The sequence below is a fragment of the Cricetulus griseus genome, chromosome 7 (genome assembly GCF_003668045.3).
Source record: "Cricetulus griseus strain 17A/GY chromosome 7, alternate assembly CriGri-PICRH-1.0, whole genome shotgun sequence".
Classification (NCBI taxonomy): domain Eukaryota; kingdom Metazoa; phylum Chordata; class Mammalia; order Rodentia; family Cricetidae; genus Cricetulus; species Cricetulus griseus.
Window position 1 is genome coordinate 3166842 of NC_048600.1, and position 22526 is coordinate 3189367.

General features: G+C 44.9%; 1 protein-coding gene across 1 annotated transcript in view; it reads left to right on the forward strand.

Moving 5' to 3' along the window:
* Positions 1-103: 103 nt before the first annotated feature.
* The window catches only part of Pcgf3 (polycomb group ring finger 3), a 37264-nt gene continuing 14841 nt past the window's right edge, over positions 104-22526 (forward strand). Inside the window, exons 1-8 of the mRNA XM_027425992.2 lie at positions 104-290; positions 10710-10749; positions 11019-11159; positions 12263-12380; positions 13889-13985; positions 16969-17024; positions 20978-21085; positions 22361-22449. Of these exons, the coding sequence (XP_027281793.1) occupies positions 12272-12380; positions 13889-13985; positions 16969-17024; positions 20978-21085; positions 22361-22449 (459 nt within the window). The 5' untranslated portion in view covers positions 104-290; positions 10710-10749; positions 11019-11159; positions 12263-12271. The remainder of the gene's footprint in view (positions 291-10709; positions 10750-11018; positions 11160-12262; positions 12381-13888; positions 13986-16968; positions 17025-20977; positions 21086-22360; positions 22450-22526) is intronic.

Consider the following 22526-nt stretch of genomic DNA (forward strand, 5'->3'; position numbering starts at 1 on the left):
ACGCGCCTGCGCCCTCTGGCCCCGCCTGAACCCCACCCCTGTAGGCTCCGCCCTCCAGAGGCCCCGCCTCCTCCTGTTCACGAGGTGGGAGCCAAGCCGCACACTGCGCATGCTCCAGCCGCGGCGCCCCCGACTCCGCACTCGGCAGGGTTCGGGCATTTCCGCCTCTTTGTTTTAAACTCCGCACGGCTTTTTTCTCCTCCTCTTGGGGGGGACCCAGAGGGAGCGGCGCCCCCTCCCCTCCCGGCGAGCCCCCGCGTGCGCCCGCTCGCCCGCCGCCCGAGACGCAGGTCAGTGAGCCCGCCCCGCCCGGCCTGGCCCGCGCGCCCGCTCCTCAGGCCGCGGCCTCGGCCCATGGTCGGCAGAAGGCTGCGAGCCCAGCGCCCTCGGCAGGCCCGGGAGGCGGGACCCTGAAAGCCTGCCAGAAGGCCAGGACTTGGGAGGTCTGGACCCTGGGAGGGCAGAACCCTGGGCTGTTGTGGGTTCTGTATCCCGGAACTACCTGGACCCCGGGAGGACAGTAACCGGGACCAGGCAGACCCGTGGGAAGACAAGAGCCTGCACCAGGCTGGACCCTGGACCAGGCTGGACTAGGGGTGGGTAGAATCCTAGAGCAGACGGAACACGGAGCCAGGCTGGATTCCAAGCGGACTGGACCCGAGAGAACAGAACCTAGGAAGACTGGGATCCCAGACGGGTTGGACCAAGCACCAGGCAGGATTCCAGAGAACAGGACCCCGGAAGAACAGGAGTCTGGACCATGCTGGGTCCAGGGAGATCAGGACCTCAGATCAGACAGGACCCCAGACCAGGCCAGAAATACTGGGACTGGGCAGATTCCTCCTGAGGACAAGTGGAGACCCGACCCTTGGATTGGTCACTGGGGGGAGGGTCAGTACTAGAGACCCGACCAGATTCTAGGAAAGGTCATTGAGGAAGACTTGATCTCAGGACCCGACAGGACCTAGAAAATGCCAGAATATCTGAGATGGTCCAACTCAAGATAGATTACAGAGGAGGGTTAAGACCCCGAGACCACCCCACGGAGGGCCAGGACTCTGGGACAAGGCCATAGGAAGGTCAGGACCCAGGGACAAATCAGCTGTAGAGAGCTGAGAAACCAAGGCTGGCCCAGAGGAATCTGGACCGCCATGGTGGTCCTTAGAGCAGTTTGGAGCCCCGAGGGTCAACTGTGAAGAGGGTTCAGAATATAGACAGGCTTCAGGACAAGCAGAACCAAAGGTGGGTCGCTTTAGGGTGTAAACCTTGGGGCTGAACGACGAGACGAGGGAGGTCCCCAGGGAGTACATGGATAATAGTTGGAACTTCAAGGCAGGGGGGCTTGGGACTCCAGACATATGGACCCCAAAATCTGAAAAGATCACTAGGCACTGGGGATCCAGGGGTAGCCCAGATCTACCCAGCCCACACTGGACCTTTTCTGTGAAGTGCTTACATGGTTATTCGAGCACAAGGATTCAAACCCTGCACTTCCCACAAGTCCCCGAGCACCCTGATGTTATGGAGTGGGTGAGGGTCTTGGTCTTAGGATAGTTACAAGGCAAAGTTGGAGCTCATCCTGGCTCCAAGGACTCGGGTATCAAGGGCATGCCCTGTACTTGTGGCTCCATGCCCTAGCCTCCAAGCTGCCTCCCCTGCTCTCCCCAGCTCCTATAGGACTGTGCCTTTCCCTAGTCTTGGCCACAGGTCAGTGACTGCACCTACACTCCACTTTCTCTTTCCATCGGCCATGAGGGTGTGTACAGAGGCTAGAGGTGTATCCAGTGGGGAGGAGGCACTCGCTGGAGGAGTAGGTAGGAAGGTGAGGTTAATGGGCAGAGAGGACTAAGGGGCTGTTGCATGGATGAGCACCTAGCACCCACTCTTCTGTTTCACCCCTGAAAAGGAAAGCATTAGAGGACCTTGGGAACAGGTTTTTGTTTCTCTGAAATCTTCCCGGTCTGTCTGTCATGGAGAACGCAATGTTTGTAAAAGTGAAATGTGCTGCTGACTAGAGCGAGTACTGAGATGTTCACTGGAAACCTGATGTATTTCAAGATGAAAAGCCTGGGGGATTCTGGAGTGGCCTAGCTCCCACACAATGGGTGTGTTCCCTTGTGGAAGCTCTGTTTGGTCAGGCTGCATTTAAAAGGGTGAGTCTAAACTCTGGGCTGTTTAGATTTCCAAGAGATACTTGAATTGGTCAATTCCATGTTTAATTTTGAACCACTTTACTTCTTGGTTCCTGGTTAAAAACAAATCTAGGTTCCTTAGCACTGATGTCAACTGAATTGTGCTCCTGAATGGCCCAAAGTGGAAAGTTGTGTTCGCCAAGTCTCCTCCCCTTGAGACCCTTGTACTCAGAGCTTCTGGTTTGTTCTTTGGTTGTGCCCTTTGCTGTATTTGCTGTGTGAACTTTTAGTAAAGAATGAGAATTTGTCTAGGTTCCATGATGCGCTCCATCTTCCCATAGAGCAGTGTTGAAGGGTTATGTTATTTATATGTTGCTATACAACAGATTACCCCAGAATATAGTGCCCTGAGCCAAAAATTGGTTCCAGTAGAAGGGGAAGAGCCCAGGCCTGACCTTGTAGGTCTTGCCGCCAAGTTTCATAGGCCTGTAGTCAGGGTACTAGGCTTCCTTTGGGGGTTCCACGGGAAGTCTCCCAATCCAGGCTCCCTTCTGCATTGCCAGCCGGAGACCCAGTTCTTTTCCTGGGGCATCTCAAAAGGACAGTGGAGAAGGGGCCGATGGTAGAGCAAGGCAGCCTCTGGAAGGAGGCACCAGGCTTTACAGTGTACCCTTGAAAGTGGTATGTCATTACTTCTGCTGAATGAAGACACAAGACCCTGGAAGAGAAAAATCTCACAAAGTGGGTGTACCAGAAGGTGGATCAGGCTTTGCCATATTGCTGTCAGCCAGGTGTTTATCAAGTTTTAAGTATCATATTGCCCATACCCAAGAAAATTTCTTAAGTTATGTGTAGCTCTCGACATGGTAGCTCACACCTGTAGCCCCAGCATTTGGGAGCTGAGACAGAAGAATTGCAGTGAGTTTGAGTTAGAGGCAAACCTGAGCTATAGTAGTGAATTCCAGGCCCACTTTGGGCTAGAGTGTGATCCTATCTCAGAAACAAAAATAGTTGTGTGTAGAGTTAGAATGAGGCCTGTAAATAACATGTCTGATGTCACTGTAAAAGTTCAGATGATTGTGGTGCATATACGTATTCTATTTATGAGGCATCTGAAACCAACAGGAAATGTCCGTTAGTTAACTTACCATTTGGAATGCTCTGGCAACAGCCCCCTATGGACAAAGTGGAGTGTAGGAGCATAGTGTCTAATCTCTGGGTGAGGGGTTTCCAGTATTCTGAAAACCTTGCCATGTTATTCTGAAATAAGTTATAAACCAACCTTCTAGTTTTTCTTGCATCTTAAATAAAAGTGTCTTCTCCTGGTACATTGGACCACATGCATTTGGTTGTAAGTGGCCTTTTCAAAATAGTATGTGAGATGTGAGATTCTGAAAAGGTTGGGATATTTGTCCCTTGTGGGAATATTATGCTCAGAGATGTCCTACAGACAGGAGCCCCTTTTCCTCAGCCCAGACCCTGTGAGTAGTCCTGGAAGATGGCTCAGGGTACTTCTCTAACGTCACTCTGAATGTCCTTGCCCCGATGGCCACCTCCCCATCATTTTTGGACTTTGGGAGGTCCCATCTCAAGTTCACAAGGTCATTGGCTACAATTGTTGGAGTTTTATTTGTGCTTTAGAACAAGGTTTGTTAGTGTTGTTATTCCTTAGTGATCAAATTTATTATTTGCTGCCTTATTTGTTTGATGTTCAGAATTGGATTTAAAGTTGAAGTTGTAAGTTTTCTTTATTTAGAAATACATTGAGGTTGAAAGTCAGTTTCCTGTTGTCTGTTGTTACCCTAACAATCTTACCATTCATATTGCAAGAATGCTGCACAATACATTATGCTTCAAAAACTGGAACTATTCCTTAGTACTCTGAATTGACTATCATTACATTTAGCTGGGTATGGTAATATATGCCAATGGCCCTTGCTAATACTCATGAAACTGAGACAAGAAGCTCAGAAGTTAGACCAGTCTGGGCAACACAGTGTAACCTGGTTCAAAAAATAAACTAGTCAATCTCAAAGATAGATGAAGCCTTTAAAAATAAGAAAACACTCTTCTCTGCCACATACCTAATTACAGAATTAAATTGTACAAAAGCCAACAGGATGGGGGGTAGTTATAAGCTTAGCCCACTGTTGTTGTTGTTGTTGTTGTTGTAGACTACCCATGGAATTGACCAGACTCCCCCTGACAGGAGCAGCATTTGCTAGAGATGCTGTCTCCCTCTGCCTGTTGTTGACTGTGTTGTATTAAACTGACTTTACAATGTTTAGGTGGACCTCAAGAATGGAGGTTAATTGGATTTTTCTTTTTGAAAGTTCACTGATAGTTGGTGTACTTTGCTGTATTATTGGTAATTCTACAATAAGAAGCATATAAATGGTGAGATGTTTATAAACTTCCCCAAAGCCCCTGATCAACCCCACCATCTTGTCTTGTGTTGGTCTTGATCTTGGTGGCAAGTGCCTTTACTTCCTGAGCCATCTCACCAGCCACCACCTTTTGATTTTTATTTAAGTGTTTGCCAGAGCAAATGACAACAAAACTCAAACACAAAACCCTAGTGGAACAGAAATGCAACAACTATAATCAGTGGGCATCTGCTGTGGCCCCAGTGTTGTTTTCATTCCTCCCAGTTTTTTAGATTGAAGTTGTTAACTCAAAGATGATTGCATAAGAAATGAGCTTTGTAGGGAGGCTCTGTCCTCAAAAACAGAATAAATGCCTTATCAAAAATCCTGAGAGCTCTTCCATCCTTTCTGCTTCAAAGGACTTGACATGGGATTGGGTCTGAACAAGCCACAAGTTTACTGTGACCTAGCTGCCAGTGCTGAGAAGTAAACTTAGGTTGCTCATAGGCCTCCCATTATAAGGTATTTTGTGACAGCAGCTTACAGTCTAGGATAGGACCCTCATGCCCACTTGTTGACCCAGTTTTATATTTGATAATATCTTTATCTTTTATTAAATGCCACTTTCCTGTCATTAAAGAGCAGCTTCAGATGGTAGGCTACCTGTTGCAGGAAATGAGGAGGAGAAATAAATACCCTGCTAAAGCAGACCTGGCTCCTATCCCACAACCACCTACTTGCAGGGTAGGGGGGTTAGTATGTCACACAAATGGTTACTTTCAGGATTTTACAGCTGGCCTTGTCATAAGAAGGTCCTTAATAGTTTTTCTTGAACAGATAGATCCCTGTGTTCTGGTGCTAGGTTGATTCCCATCCTGACAACCCAGGGGGAAGTCTAGTGCTGTGTTGCCATGTGTCACCCTGACACTCAAGGAGGTCTTAACATTAGATTGATGTCTGTTCCCATAATATACTTATAGGATTCTGGTGTTGAGTTTTCTCTCCTCCTAATATCCTCAGAGTAGACTTTGGGGTAAGACTTTCCAGGTTGGAATATTTCTTCTTTGTGATATATATCAGCCATCTTACTTGTTCCCCTGTTGGCTGGTTTTGTAAGATGAAATGCCTGAACACATCCAAAGACAAGGCATATTGGTGAGGTCATAGATCTGGACAGGCTTCTGTCCTCAACATCTGTCTTTGGTGACACATTGGAGATTATACTTGCTCCCAAGGCCAATGGTTGTCACTGGAGACTGATAGCGTACGCACTTCTGACCAGGTGGAGTACCAGATCGTAGAAAGCCACAGTTTCAGCACAAATTGAAGGAAGTATATAATTGTGGGAGCCTGGGAGGGTATAGTGTTAAAGCTCAGCACCCAGCTTAATCTGGGAAAATTCAAATCTGTGTAGGAAACGCCTACCTGCCAATGGCTTGCTATAACCTATTGAGTGAAGGATAATGTTCCATCTGTTAACCATGGGAGGAACCTCTGCAAGACTCCCATGGATGTCAGGAAGTTCTGGAAGAGACTGGAGTGACAAGAGAGGCAGGCAGGAGGGTAGTGGTCTTGGATGTAAGAACCATACCAGTGATAACAGCCGACCACCACAGAAAGGGTCAGTGCACAAGGAAAGAGTCTGTCAACACAGAGCGTGTAGTGAACAGCACTGTGTTGGGTAGGTTGTAGAGCAGAAAGAGATGGGAAAGACAGTTGTCAACAGCTGAAGGCTTATAACTGGCTTATTTGGAAAAGATCTGTTTTGTTTTTAAATTGTTAAAAACTATGCTTTTGCTGGGTGGTGGTGGTGGTGGTGGCGGTGGTGGCGGTGGCGCGCGGCGGCGGCGCGGCGGCGGCGGTGGCAGCGGTGGCGCATGCCTTTAATCCCAGCATTCAGGAGACAGAGGCAGGTGGATCTCAGTGAGTTTGAGGCCAGCCTGGCCTACAGAGCAAGTTTCAGGACAGGCTCCAAAGCTACAGAGAAACCTTGTTTCGAAAAACAACAACAACAAAACAAAACAAAAAACAAACTCTTCTTTTAGTATTAATATATATTAGGCCTGAACTGTTTAGGGACCAGCTTGAAATGTAATCAGTGGTGCCTAAGACATAGATCTGATGGTGTCTCTACCTTGATCTTACCCACAGGTGAATAGGCTTGTGTTACTGATTTTAGTGAGGACAGTATCATTCCTTTTGAGGCAGGATCTTCTGTAACCCAGAGTGCCATCAGACTCACATAGCTAAGGATGACCTTGAGTTTCTCTGATCTTCCTGCCTACACCTCCCAAGTGATGGGATTACAGACATGTATCACCATGCCTGGCTTTGTATGGTGCTGGGGATTGAATTCATGCTGGGTAGGCAATCACCAATTGAACTGCAGTCTCGGGACAACGACTACATCTTGCCAGCTTGGATTTAATGGTTGTCTCATCTTCTGATGAGCACAGCACCTGGATTGCATGGCTAGAAGTTTCTATTACATTATCTGGAGCCACGATTAAGAGAAGTTTTATTTTCTGGTTTTAAAAGCATTTCAAAGTTATATTTTATTTACTTTGGATGGACATGCGTGGCGTTCTGAAGACAACTTGTGGAAGTTCGTCCCTTCCTTCCACCATGTGGGTCCTGGGGATTGAACTCAGGTTGCCAGGCATGGGAACAGGCACCTTTATGTGCAGAACTTAATGTCTTATGAGCCATATTTTCCAGTTTTAGTTATCATTCATATTTTTGCATATCACAAAACTGGGATAAACTTAGACTATTATGACTGGATGTTGACTAAAGTTAAGGCATGTGAACCCCATCCCTGGAGAGGCTACTGGGTAGAACCCACACGCTAGGCAATGTGCAGAAGGGGAAGAAGTATTCTGGTCCCAACCTGCCGTAGCAGGGACACTATTTGCTTACAAGAAATATGAGTCCTCTGTGTTTCTATTCCCTCATCCATAAATGTGCACAGGGCACGTATGTGAGTCATTGGGACTATAGAACATGGCATCCACCCTGCAGTAGATGAAGACAAGTGACCAGCCTGCTTGCCTGCCTGCCTGGTAGTTTCTACCCCATTGTTGTTATGGTTTGCCTTGTCCATGTGCATGCTGTTTTTGTGAGCACGGATGTGATGATGTGCAATGTACCAAAAAATCAAAATATGTGATTCTTAGAAGGCCTGGAGATGACACCAGGCTGGCCATTTTGGCCACATGATTTGATAGAGGTACTGATACTTAGCTAATTTTTGAGTGCTGGGGCCTCCAGAAAACACTGGTACAGAGTTTGCAGTGTGTATGTTGCCTTTACCACAGAGAACCAACTTTTTCTCTCAACACTGTACACTCATGGTACTTGGTACCATGGCCTAATACTTACCAGCACTCTCCATTTTGTGAGTTTCATTGGATTTTTAATTTATACTTCCCAGTTTAGTAATAAAGTTGATCAGCTGAAATCCACTTAATTTGAATTTTTTTTCTTTAGTGAATCTCTTTTCATCATTTAGAGCAGAAGTGGACCAAGTTTCTCTTTGTCATGGCTGGCCCTATGACACTAAGCAGAGCAGCAAAACCACTCCATCCTGAGGACTTCAGTTTGCTAAGCCCTAGTCCCTATTGCAATTCTAATATGTTGTAGATATGTGCATCTCAGTTCATAATAATAGAGCCATGTTATGCAATCATGATTTAGGAAAGATAATAAATACCCCTGACATACTTGGCATCTGAACATGGCACCACACAGTGTTGAATGTTAGCATTTCCTTGAGGGATTGTGGGTAAGTGTGATCTGGTGCCACCCTACCACTAGGAGTATGTCATGTCTGTCATTTGTTTTATATTGTAAGATACCCTTTTCATCAATTTATTGTGTAGTAGGGACTCACAGCCTCTTCCTGAGACCCATGGGCCACCCTTGCTGGCCAGTCCATAGCAGGCAGCTCACCCTTTTGGAATCTTGTGTCCCATGAGAATGGCTCTGTTATGTTCTTTGTGGGCAGTTTTCTTCTACAAGTAGCCCTGCATAGCTGGGAGCACCCTTCTTTTCCTCACTTCCAAGGAGCAGCTGCTGCATGGGGCCCTATCTTCTTCTGGGCTGCCTCCTGATGGGCACCCCACAGTCACCATCATCTGAGACTTGTAATTGTTCACATCTGAGTTGTTGAGCAGTCATGTGCTGGTGTCTCCTTCAACAGGGTTAAAAGTGCTTCCTTACAGACGTCTAGGATTCCTAAAAATAATGAACGGATGGTTTATAAAATCATTTTTACATGTCTGTTGAGATGATCGTGTGTTCTACTTTTACCATTTGTGATGTTTTCCCTTGTATAGTTGCCTACCTGTACCCCTGGAATACATCTAGCTTGGTCCTGAACGACTCTACCTTCATATACTAGATGAGGGTGGGCAATGCTCTGCTTGGGGTCAGGTAGGTCTGTTAGTTTTCTTTCATGTCTCACCTTGCTAAGCGTTTGGTGTATGGCTAGTTTCATAAAGTAAGTTAGAGTGGCTGGAGAGATGGCTCAGTGGTTAAGAGCACTGTCTGATCCTCCAAAGGACTCGGGTTCAATTTCTAGAACCAACATTGCAGCTCATACCTGTTTGTAATTCCAGTTGCAGGAGATCTGACACCCTCACACAGACATGAATGCAGGCAAAACAGGAATGCACATTAGATTTTTTTTTTTTTTAAAAATTAAAGTGAGTTAGAGATCCCTTTGGGAGGTGCATGTTCTGACCCCAAGTATTTTAGCTACCTGAAAGGCGATTTGTTCTCAGTTATGGTAGAGTGACAGACCCAGAACTTTATTTGTTTGTTTGTTTGTTTGTTTGTTTATTTATTTAGGTTTTTTGAGACCAAGTTTCTCTATGTAGCCCTGGCTGTCCTGGAACTCACTCTGTAGACCAAGCTCAGAAACCTGCCTCTGCCTCCCAAGTTCTGGGATTAAAAGCGTGTACCACCACTGCCTGGCAACCCATGAAAAATTTTGTGACTACTTATTCAGATCCTATAATAGTGAACATTTTGGGTTTTCTTTACTAGTTTCAACTCAGTTTTTCACCACCCCCGCACCGCCCCCCTAGGAATTTATCCATTTCATACAAACTTCATTTTAAAAAATTACATGTAAGCCAGGAGTGGTGACACACACCTTTAATAACCCCAGCACCAGAATTAAATACAGTTAGCCATGTATAGAGGCTTATACTTCAGTCCAACACTTGAGAGGCTGAGGCAAGAGAATTGCTGTAACTTGGAGGTCAGCCTGGGGTCCATTGGGAGTATTAGGCCGGTTAAAGCTGCATAGTGGAACTCTGTCTCAAAGCAATGAATGAATGAATGAATGCCAAGCTCTGTTTTTTTTGTCACAAGAGCCACCAAGTTTCAAGGGACAGTGATTTTAAATGGTTGGTGAGACCTCCATACTAGGCAGGGGCTAGTTTAAGATAGGCCTGGCATTGCGCTGGCTCCACCTCTTCCTCTAAATATTTCCTCCCTTGGTTTGCCCGATAGGACACACACACTCTCTCTTATACCTTCCCATTTCCCATCTTCATTTTGTACAAGTTTCCTGGGTTGATTAGTTAATAAATCCATGTGGTTCTGAAGCTGGAGAGAAGGCCTAGTGGTCAGGAGTGCACACTTGTTCTCACAGATGACCCACGCTCCTTTCTTAGCACCCATAGCAAGCAGTTCATAACAGTCTATAATTGCAGCTTCAAGGAGTCCAGTTCCCTTTTCTGGCCTCTGCAAGACACCTATACACACACAACATACGCACGCACGCACACGCACACGCGGGCGGGCGCCCACATGTACATGTAAATATAAAAACTCTTAAAAAAATCAAGTTCTGGAAAATTTTTAAAGGTGAAATTATCTGAGTTGCATTTAAGACCAAGTTCATTATTCCAGGACGTGTTATGGCACATCGTTTCCAGGTTGTATGTAATTAGTTTTGGGCCCCAAAGTAAGCAGTGGAACCATTTTTTCTTTCCCTTACACCGTAAACTGTGTATTTGCTCTGGATTGGGTGGGGCTCAGGAACTCTGGTAGATTCTCCGCCTTCTTTCCCATCACTCTCACGTACACGTACAGCAAATAAATGAGCAGACATGTTTAACCAAACAGTACTGAGAATTGCTAGGGGGTTAGGGTGAAACAGGAGCCTCCCATGGTGACACCTGTCTCTGCTTCTCCACAGACTTCACAATGTAGCCCCGATTCCAGGCTGTCATTCACAGGTAAGCATAGCTGAAGCTAATGTTCCTTTCTGGCTGCTTATGACTCAGAATGGTGGCCACCTCATGTTTCCTTGGAGTTTGGTCTCTAACAACTGACTGTGGAGTTGTTTGTGGCTTTTGATTGTCTTCCAGCATTTCCAGTGTGCTCTGCCCTTGATTTAATATTAAATTAAAAGAACTTATCTAAGATGTAGTAAAGGGTTAATGTGGGATTGTATGCAGGACTGGCATCAGTGTGCTTTGAATTAACAGTTCCATTTTTGTGCTAGAAAATGGGAAAGGAACAAGGGACAGAAGGAAGGTGCAGAAGCCAGCGAGAACACAGAGTAAGGAGGGATCATCGCATCCACTTGGTGGCCTGAAGCCTCCATGCCACCGGGTGAGGAAGGACTCACAGACATCCAGAGGAGGTGAGATCTGGGATTCCCCTAAGGGGCCATGCTGTCTAGGGGAGGGAGGTCTGGGTTCTGTCTGAAGAGTGAGGAGTTTGGCCCTTTTTATACTCTGCATGCTGTTTCTCTAGAGTATCACTAGTTGAGGGTGGGGTAGGTGTATAATATTCATCAGGCAGTTGCCTAGGAGAGGTGCATAGCTAGAAATGGTACCATGGCCCAGATGGACTTTTCTGGGGCTGTATGACCACGCTTAGCCCTACAAGGCATTGAGGTGGTCATACTATGCTAAGGGGCGGTTGGTGAGCCTGGAGCTCAGCAGGGTCTGTCTAGATGATGACTTGGTGTGATAGAAGTGTCATAAGTTAGTTTTCCTGTGGCATTGAGTGAATATCTAATTGATTGTTCTCTCTCATACAAAGTACAAGGGTGAGGGTGGCTAATCCCTGAGGTAGGATTGGACCCAGGTACCAGCTATAATGTTGGAAGGCCATGTGGCAGGTCCAGGTCAGAGTGGCTGCTCATAAAGTTGGGTCCACAGGATCTAATCTAGCTTCCCATCAGGCTCTGTGTTTTTCTGGGACAGTTTAGTGGCAGTTCAAGCTCCACTCACCACTGAGGTCTGAGGTAGGTCATTATTCAATGATGGGATGAGGAGAGATGGGCCGTGTGTCCAACAAAAAGGATGGGAAGGGTTCTTACACTTGCTTCATCTATGAGTAGAGGAAAGGCAAACTGGGAAGGAAACTTGGTCCAGCTAGTCCAACAATGACTGACTCCCAACAGAAAGTTCAAGAATCCAGTAGTTTTTCAGTCCATGAGGCTGGATATCTTAACTGGTCTTCAGTATACACTAGAATCCCAAAGGAGTAGGTTCCAGTGCCAGTGAAGGGATGGATTTGCTAGCAAGAGTAGACAAAAAGAGCAGGCTTCCTTCTGTGTCCTTTTGTGGCCCAGATTAAAGGTGGATCTTCCTATCTCAAAAGAAAATGGGTCTTCCTACTGTAAGAAAAAAATTCCTCACAGGTATAGGCAGCCACTTGCGTTTTAGTTAATTCCAGATGTAGTCAAGTTGACAACCTAGATTAGTCATCACATTACTTCAGTGTATTCTCCTGCAGAAGCCAAAGATGTTGACCAGGAAGATTAAACTCTGGGACATAAACGCCCACATCACTTGCCGCCTGTGCAGCGGCTACCTCATTGACGCAACTACAGTGACTGAGTGTTTGCACACATGTGAGTATAGCCAGTTCTACTCTGATCTAAATGGGGTAGGGGCTGCTCTAGCACAGGGCCAGGAGGATAAAGATCTTGAGGGGTGGTTGGAAAACTTACCTTAAACTAGGGATGCTGTAGGTAACTCCCTGGAGGGAAGTTTCTGTCAGGAAAGCTGAACAAAGGAAAACTTGCTTGCTTGCTTGCTTTTTTTGTTTTTTGTTTTTTGTTTTTTGTTTTTTTCGAGACAGGGTTTCTCTGTGTAGCTTTGGAGCCTATCCTGGCACTCGCTCCTTCCTTCCTTCCTTCCTTCCTTTCTTCCTTCCTTTCTTTCTTTTCTTCCTTTTTTTTTTTTTTTTGTCTGCCAGATTGGCCAGTGGTGTAGTGATACTCTTTTCTAGCAGGGAGGTACTTGTGAAATTTCTGGTGAAGTCTTTTCTTTTTAACAGTCAAGCATTTGTGGGATTTCAAGGTTCATCATGGTGCCTATTGCCTGTTACTCATTCTGCTTGTCGGGCCTGGATCTATTCAGGATAGTTTTTTTTTTTCTTTATATTATTGTTAGTTTAGTTATTTTATAATTTTTATATCTGCGAGTGTTTAGCCTGAGTTTATGTATGTGTATTACATGCTTGCAGTACCAGCAGAGGCTGGAAGAAGGGATTGGTTCCTGACCAACTAGAGTTGCAGTTGTAGACTACCACATGGACTCTAGAAACTGAACCTAGGTTTTCTGCAAGAGCATCAAGTGTTCTTAACCACTGAGCCATTTCTCCAACCCCCCTAAGATTTTTTTTTTTCTGTCTCACTGGAAGACAGATGTCCTATGTGGATCACTTGGAGGCATGACTACTGCATGAAGGCGCATCTAGTGACCAACACATATGACTTCCATCCTCTGCATTTTGCATTTTAAAAATGTTTTCACTTTCAAAGAATTTTTAGGCTAAGATTAGTTGAATTGTTAGAAATTGGTGGTACAATTTTGTTAGGCCATTTCACTGAATTTTACCTAGTTTTGATGTATAAGACAGTTTTATCTTTTAGGCCAAAATGCAGATTTTTTTTTTTTTCCGGTTTTTTGAGACAGGGTTTCTCTGTGTAGCTTTGGAGGCTATCCTGGCACTCGCTCTGGAGACCAGGCTGGCCTTGAACTCACAGAGATCTGCCTGCCTCTGCCTCCTGAGTGCTGGGATTAAAGGTATGTGATGCCAAACCCCACCCCCACCCCCCACCACCCGGCCTCAAAATGCAGATTTTAAATATCAGTTATATTCTCATGATCTTGCCACATAGTGACTTAGACAACCACTCCTTGGTGTTTCTTCTCCAGTTAGTTTCCAGGCCAGGAGTGTATAACAGGTAGTAACCGCACAGTGCAGCCCAATGGCACCGTCTTCTCAGAGGTCAGGAACTATATAAAGGAGGTTGTTTGTGCAAGTGCCCTCTTAGCCCTCTTAGAGTTGGCCAGGCATGGTACCAGCTAGCACCTCTCTTCTGGGTTGCTGTCATCCTCTCCCTTTGGATAGTCTGCAGGAGCTGCCTGGTGAAGTATCTGGAGGAGAATAATACCTGCCCCACTTGCAGGATCGTGATCCATCAGAGCCACCCACTACAGTATATTGGGTGAGTAATAACATGGGCTGGTGCTCCCTAGCTGTCATGTCCATACATCTGCATGGTAGTAGCCGCCTTGTTCTTGGCCCCCAGATACTACAGTACCGGTGACCGGGGCCATGCTGATGGATGTCTAGTAGCATCTGCCCTGGAGGGACCATGAGAACAATTAGAATCTTACAAGTTTTCTTAAACTAAAAGTTTGAAGTAGAAGGCACCTCACACTTACCTTTCTTTAGAGTAGTAACTTCCCCCTGGGCTGGAATTTGAGCCAAGGAAGCAAGGGCCTGTAAGTAGAATTTCTGATTTCAAAGGTCACTCTGAAGGAAATTAAGTCACAAATGACATGAGGGAATCATAGAAAATTAACTAAGAGGAAAAGGCATTTGTTTTTCACTTTAAAGTTGTATAGCATCTCCCAGTCATAGCTCAGTAGCAGTTCAAGTTGAGTTGTCTGAGTTTGGAAGCCCCGGTAGACTTCCAGCACTACTGATGCCACTGTTTCTACTCATCCCTCCCTGAGATGAGAGTGTGTTTTCTGTGTGCCTAACGTCATTGCCAAATTATCTGTTCATAGAATCAATCTCTGGAACAGACCTCATAGTCTACATGTCCTATGTGGTGGACATATGAAAGTGTCTAGCAGTTCTTGGTATTAAGTACTGTCCTGAGTCCCTTGCCAGTGTCCCACATGTAGAATGGATGGGGAGATCTGATTTAAAGAACTTCTGTCCAAATTCCCATTGACTCCTGAACCAAGTTCCTATGCACTGTGTTCTGGCCAACCCTGTATAGGGGGTAGGTTTTTAGATTTGTCACCATGATGGCTCTCTACTGTGTTACCGTCTTTCTCTCTGGGGTGCAGTTTTCTGTAGAGCTCAGAAGCAGATTCTCCACTTGTACTGCTGCTGATATGAGTGGTGAGGGCCTTCCTTAGGCCTGGGGGTTGGAGGCTGGGGAGATTGCTGCCCTCTTTAGGGTTGCTGGAGTTTGCTGTAGAGGCAGAGCACTAAAGAGCTCTCTTGTGGGCAAATCCTCTCCTGCAAGCTTAGATTGCCGGGCAAACACGAAAGAGAATTGGAGGAAGAACACAGCAATGGACCAGGTGTTGAATAAGTAAAGGAAACAGGGAGGTGTCTTGGCCTGAAGGTTATGACTTAAGTTATGAGCTGGATAGCAGCTGCTGTCTGCCATAAACCCTTGACCTCTGGAGGCTCTTAGCCTTTCTCTCTGGTTTAGTTGACACAGGGTTTTATGTAGTCTTGAACGTCTGATCTTGCTGCTTCTACCTCCTAAGAATTAAGATTATTAGGTATGTTCTATCACACCCCATTTATGCAGTGCTGGGGATCACACCCAGAGCTTTGTGAATGCAAGGCAAACATTCTACCAGTTGAGCTTTATCCCCAACTCTCTTAGCCCCTCTCTCACTGGCGATGTCTGGGTTCCATCTGAAATTGTCTCAGGTGATATGGCTGATGGTGCCATCCTCTGCTCCTGACTTAGTTCCACCTACCACAACCTCTTGCCTGATTCTCTACTTCAGCGGGGAAGGAGAGGAAGCCTGTGGGCCCTGTGGTATTATGTAGATTATGTAGGTTTTCTTGGCTTCAGCATTTACATCTCAAGATTTAGGGTGGAAAGATGTGTAGCCTGAAGTAGCAGGGATGATCCAAGCCTCTGTGAGGATGCTCATTTGGAAAAAACAGTTCCATTCTAGGAGCCTTCCATCCAAAAAGTACCTTGTGTTGTTTCCCACTAGTCCCCTTGCTAGGCCTCCACCGTAGACAAAACTTGGCATCATTGCTTCGTACTCAAGTTTGGAGTTCTGACTACCAACTCTACTCAGCATGGTCTTGATCTGTGAGCTCTAGCAGAAGCTAAACGGGTGTGGTAAAGTATGTCTAGGGCATCAAATGCTTGAAGGGCCCTGTCTTAGTTTGCTTCTCTGTTGCTGTGATAAAACACTAATCAAAACCGACCCAGGAGGAAGGGGTTTATTTAGCTTATACTTCTAGGTAGCAGTTCATCACTGTTACTGTAAGAATCAGGGCTTACTGGCTTGTTCTCCGTGGCCTGCTCAGCCTGCTTTCCCATATAATCGTGGACCACCTGCCCAGAGGTGACATTCATATAGTGGGCTGGACTCTCCTAATCAGTCACTAATTAAGACCCATCCCCACCCTTGGCCTCAGGCCCTGTCTGGTGGGAGCAAGTCCTCAATTGAGGTTCCCTTTTCCCAGGTGACTCCAGTTTGTGCCAAGTTGGCAAAAACCAGTCAGCACAGTACCCAATCTACAAAGTCCAAATTTGCACCTGAGTGCATGCTAACTGGTCTAGGTAGTGGGAAGGAGGTTTGGAGCTCCGTGTGACCACCTCTTAAAATATACAGGTGGGCCTTATAGCCAAAGGCTTTCAAAGCACAAGAAGTTGGTTCATGCAGTGAGTGACGGTCTTACAGCAGTTAGATGGCTACAGTTGCAGTTGGAGTTGCCCATAAGTAGCCACTGGACTGAGCCCAGGTTGGCTAGATTCCTGTGCATTTGTTGAAGTGTAATCATTGGACAGTTACTGGATTCATAAAGGTTTATACAATAAGGATTAGAATGGCTTTGAAAATTAAGAAATTCTGTCTCTTTAGTCAAGAAAAGAAATTACTTGACATTTTATGCTTTAAAATAGCAAATTATCGTAGGAACCATATTGTAGATAATGTAGCTCTGCACATTCATGTCTGCCTGTGCCCAGGAAGTTGAGCCTACCCTTTGTTCAGCAGGCTGGAGGCACTGTTCCCAGAGTGACCTTTTCATTCTAAGTAGCTGGAACCTAAATTAAATGATGCATCAATTCAAGTCCTAGATAACTTTTAGAACATGTTTGTCATTGCAAACTAGAAGGAAAATCCAACCTCAAGATGTCAAATAGAAGATGTAAATAATTACAGCATTTACATTGGTTGACCTTCCCCCACTAACCTCTTCTCTTTTTGCAGTCATGACAGAACCATGCAGGACATTGTTTACAAGCTGGTACCAGGCCTCCAGGAAGGTGAGTTGAAACACTGCTCAGCCCAAGTCCATAGCTAGGGCTTTGGCTCTTGGACCCAAGCCCCTTCCTCAGCAATGTCCCCATTTCCCACATGTCTGTTCTTAGTTCTAGATTCTCCATTGTCTTCCTGTGATACATAGGCTGTGTTAGTTTTGGGAAACAGCAACACCTCGAGATAAAAGGCTGAGATCTTCAGAAGCGTTTGCAATAGAATTTTATAAGGATGTAGCCAAGTACATGAAGATCTCTGTATGCTGTGATCACTGATTTTTGTTTGTTAATTTTGTATCCTGCTACTTTGCTGTAGGAGTTTCCAGGAAGAATTTTTAAGGTCAGTTATGCATACAATGGTATCATCTGCAAAGAAAGATACTTTGACTTCTTTTCTTCCATTTGTAACCTCTTGATCTCCTTTGTTTGTCTTATTGTTCTAGCTAAGACTTCTGGTTATTGAATAGATATGGAGAGAGTGGATAACCTTGTCTTATTCCTTACTGTAGTGGAAATGTTTTGAGTTTCACTCTGTTTAGGTTGATATTGGCTGTGGACTTGTTGTAAATTACCTCTATTGTGTTGAAGTATGCCCCTTGTATCTCTAGTCTACAGGACTTTTATCTTGTAAGGGTGTTGGATTTTGTCAAAAGCCTTTTTTCAGCATTTAATGAGATGATCATGTGGTTTTGGGTTGAACCATCCCTTCATCTCTAGAATGAAGCCTACTTGATCATGGTAGATTGTAGTGAGATAAACACTCACTGCCGCACCGGTAGCACTGACCATGCCTATCTAGCTCAGTCAGTAGAGCATGAGACTCTTAATCTCAGGGTCTTGGGTTTGTGCCTCACGTTGGGTGCCAGATATGGACTCGTGGATCAAGATTCACTGAAGTAAGGTCAATACAGGTTAATATAATTTTATTTGGGGAGAAGGCACTTACACAAGAAACAGATGACCGCTGCAAGTTCCTGCTCCAAAGAGGCTGCTCTCTGCAACCCAACCGGAACCAAGAGAGAAAGCTTGGGTCCCGACCCCAGACCTCATCCTACAGTGGGGCAGGGGTGGATATTTTACTACAGTAGATTATCTTTTTGATATGTTCTTAGATTTGTTTTGCAGTTTTATCTGTAAATTTTGCATGTTCATAAGAGAAATTGATCTGTTCCTTCTGTTCCTATTTTATGGAGTAATTTAAGGAGTATTGACATTAATTCTTCCTTGAAAGTCTGGTAGAATTCTGTGCTAAAACCATTTGGCCCTGGGATTTTTTTGTTTTGGTTGGGAGACTTCTAATGACTGCTTCCATTTCACAAGGGGTAATAGGTCTGTTTGAATTGTTTATCTCATCTTGATTTAACTTTGATAGGTGGTATATTTTGAGAAAATTATCCATTTCTTTTACATTTTCCAATTTGGTGGAGTACAGGTTTTAAAAGCATGTCTTTATGATTTTCTGCATTTTCTTTGTATCTGTTTGCTTGTTTGTTTTGGTGGGGTTTTTGTTTGTTTGTAGATAGGGTCTGACTAGCTCTGGCTAGCCTTGAACTCAATTGAGATCCACCTGTGTCTGCCTCCCAAGTGCTGGGATTAATAGGCTTGTGCTGACATTCCTGGGAGTGTTTCTGTATCTGTATATACCTGACATTGGACATATGTCCCCCCCTTTTTTTTTTCTGTAAGCAACACCCCAGAGAACTAGTTTTGTCATACTGTTTACAGTTTTAAGTCCATGGTCATCTGGTTCTGTTATTTGTGGGCCATGGTGAAGCAGAAGAATATCACGATGGAAGGGCATTGGCAGAACAAAGTTGCTTACCTTGTGGTGGCCAGGAAACAGTGGAGCAAAAACAGGCAAGAAGGACTAGGAGCAAGCTCTTTAGAAGCATGCCCAGGGACCTACTTCCTACAGCTAGGCCCTGCCTTTTACACCTCTCAGTAATACACTCAGATTATCCATTGAAGTTAGAGCTCTCCTGATCCAATCTTCTCCCAAGAGCTCCATAATTGGCAACCTTTAGAATGAGTGAGCCTTCAGAAGACATTTCAGATTCAAACCACACACTGGGGTATTGTTATTTTTATCCTTTTTTGTTATGATAGATAAAAAGTAAGGAAACAGGCAGTGAATATGGTGACAGAATCTGAGTTGTTTCTGCTTTTGGTGTTAAGGTCGCAGCTCTTCCTCCCTTTGTCAGAAACGGTCCCATGCTCCTGTTTCAGGGCTGCCCTTCATAGGGTTGTATATAGGAACCTCTCTTCATTTATTTATTTATTTATGTATATGTGTGTACCTGTGGGGCTGCTTGTGTTCCCTGGTTGGATACAGAAATCACAGACAACTTGCAGCAGTCAGTTCTCCTTCCGCCATGTGGGAGCAAACTCAGATTGTCAGGCCCACTTGGTGACAGACATCTTTAACCACTGATCTGCCTTTCTGATCCAAGAGCATTTCTTGGGCTGAGCCCTTCATTCCTTCCACTCTAAAAGGCCCCCTATTCTGACCCAAGTACACAATTTATATATGTTTATATGTATACAGTCAGATTTTGCAAAGCATTTGTTCAGGCTCGGCATGTCTAGAACATGTTTTAGGCTCTGTAGGGGTTCCAGGTCTATGAGGAAAGACAAATGTACAGATGAAAAGTTTAATAAGGCCAGTCATGATGGCAAATGCTTTTAACTCCAGCATTCAGGAGGCAAAAGCAGGCTAATTTCTGTGACTTAGAGGCTAGCCTGGTTTACACAATGAGTTCCAGGCCATCCAGTGCTACCGAGTGAGAGACCCTGTCTCAAAAAAATTAAGTAAAAATTTTAAAAGTTTAATAAAGCATTTCTTGGTTGACTACATGTAAAGTATCTTTTACAGAGTTACTTGTAGAATTTTGGTTTGAGCAAATTATTTAAAGTTTCCTTTGCCATCTGTGTGTTCTGTTCAGTGGCCAGGATCTGATGCATGTTATTAGGGTCTGAGTTTTAGCCTTATGGATAGAGCTTTTGCTGAAAGTCAGAAGGTGCTCTCGTGTAATTGATAATTTCCTCCAAGGGCATGTATCAACCAATGGTGTTGTATGCTGCATCCAAGGACAGATCATGCTGCTGTATTGGATAATGATCCAGAGAAACACAATAATCTGCAACCCTGGGCAGCAGCATGACTACATGCCTGCCTCTAAGAATAAAATTTCTCTGTATGCTGGAATGAATTCTTATATTTCTTTCATGGCCACTGCTTCCTGCAACCACAGGGGGCAGTCTTCACCCAGGACAAGAAGGCATGGCCACTGGGCACTGCTGTAGTCTCTGATATGATCAGGGACCTTGGCACACAAACACAGGCTTCCAGGACAGGGTTCTGGGTCTGTCCTTGTCTTCCAGGTGTTATCTACTACCCTCATCTTAGTGAGAGCTCTTTTGCACTTACTGGCAGCCAGATGGTTCTAGATTGTGACCATTATGGCTTCAGGGACAGTGGGAACACATGGCAGCATGTGTGGATTGTCGAGCTGTCTGTGCCAAAATGGTATATAGTGCATAGGGATGCACTAGCAGCTGGTTGTCAGTGGTGATGGGTGAAGGTCATCTGAGCCACCTCCTCAGGGTCTGTCACACTCTGGGGAGTGGGGAGTCCCTTAAACTGCCTCCCTAGGATATGTCATGCTCCAGGTGATGAGTAACCCCACACATCCTAGAGGGCTGAGGAGGTTGGGTCATAGTCCCTACAGGATCCCTACTGCTCCAGAGCCTGTCTTGTTGCACCAGTTCTTCACACCTGTATCCGATCTCAGTGTTCTCAAACATTGCATCAAGGTTCCTGTTCTGACCTGTACTTGTTTTCTTACTAGTATCCTTCAGACTCATCATCTAACTTGGCAAGTTTCTTTGTATGACAGTAGTGAGCTGTTTTACTATTTAAGTCCTATCCTACTGAATATTAAAATTGTCTCCATTCTTAATAGCGGAAATGAGGAAACAGAGAGAATTCTATCACAAACTGGGCATGGAGGTACCAGGTGACATCAAGGGGGAGGCGTGCTCAGCCAAACAGCACTTAGATCCCCGAAATGGTGAGTAGCTGCATTAGGCCACTGTGCAATTCAGAGGCTCATTTATCAGAGTTTCCCTCACAGAGCACTTTTTCTCAAGGCTTAGATGGTTTTGACTATATTTTTTTGGTTTTTCTCTGTGGCTTTGGAGTCGTCCTGGAACTCATTCTGTAGACCAGGCTGGTCTCAAACTCACAGAGATCTGCCTGCCTCTGCCTCCCAAGTGCTGTGATTAAAGGTGTGCGCTATCAGTGCCAGTCAGTTTTGACTATATTCTGATGATTGCTGAAAAGGCTCTTCATCAACTCTGGTAGCTGGACATGTGGGTGAGACTACAAAAGATACTAGAAAATGCCTAGGGATCATGTGGAAGAGAACAGAATTGGATACAGGGCCTAGGAAAAAACTAGAAAGTGGATATCCTTAAGATAAGATTATAGCGTTACTTGCTTTTTGATAAAGAGCCCAAATGCCAGTTGAATTTGAGCATAAAATTAATTCGTGCTTTTAAGCCTGTATCTAATAAATTATTCAAATCTTGAGTACTGGTACTTTGCTAGTGGGACCATGTAAGTTCCTAAGAAATCTCAAGACCACCCTGTGTATGCTTAACAGCCTAAGGAGAGCTGGTGCCCAGGTCCCTAGGAGAGCCTGACTAGGCTTGGGTGGGAGTGGGTAGGGGAGATGGAAGTGGAAATCTGGTCTTGAGTGTGTGTCCAAACAGTAAGGGTCCACGAGCTAGACTACTCAGAGAACTAGGTTGCTGTGGTGAGTGCTGAGTGGTCCTGGAGGCTTGTCTCTGCTGTGCTTACCAGTTTTGGTCACCGTCTCTCCATCTTGAGTCCAAATCCATTGAGCCCCTTGAGATACATAATCCAAAACCTGCTTCACCCAGCTGCAGCCAGAGGGCCTCATACTGCAGAGTTGCTCAGTTCCTTAACAAATGTGCAGAATTGTTTTAACTGCTATCACTGGGCTCTCATTAGAGTGAATGTCAACATCATCATTAGTATACTGTGAACTTTTACAAATAAAACATTTTGGATTTCTTAATATGGGTTTTGTTTGTACAAAATGGTTGGAGCCAAGTGTTTCAGAATTGGATCTTTTTCAGTTTGGAAAAGATGCATATAATATTTTAATTCTGCCTTTTTCTACATACAGCCTGTCATATGGGGTTAAGTATAAAAGTTTATACTTATGCCTCGAAAAGTTTAACGTACTAGAACTTTTGATTAGAGAATTTTGAATTAGAGATATTTCAACCTGTACAACATTTTCTATTTCTGCTAAAAGGTGAAACCAAAGCAGACGACAGTTCCAATAAAGAGACAGCAGAAGAGAAGCAGGAGGAGGACAATGACTACCACAGGAGTGACGAGCAGGTGACAATGCCTCCTCTGTGAATTCTCTGGTGTCATCTCATTCTCAATTTGGCACACTTCAGTGTCTCATGAAATTG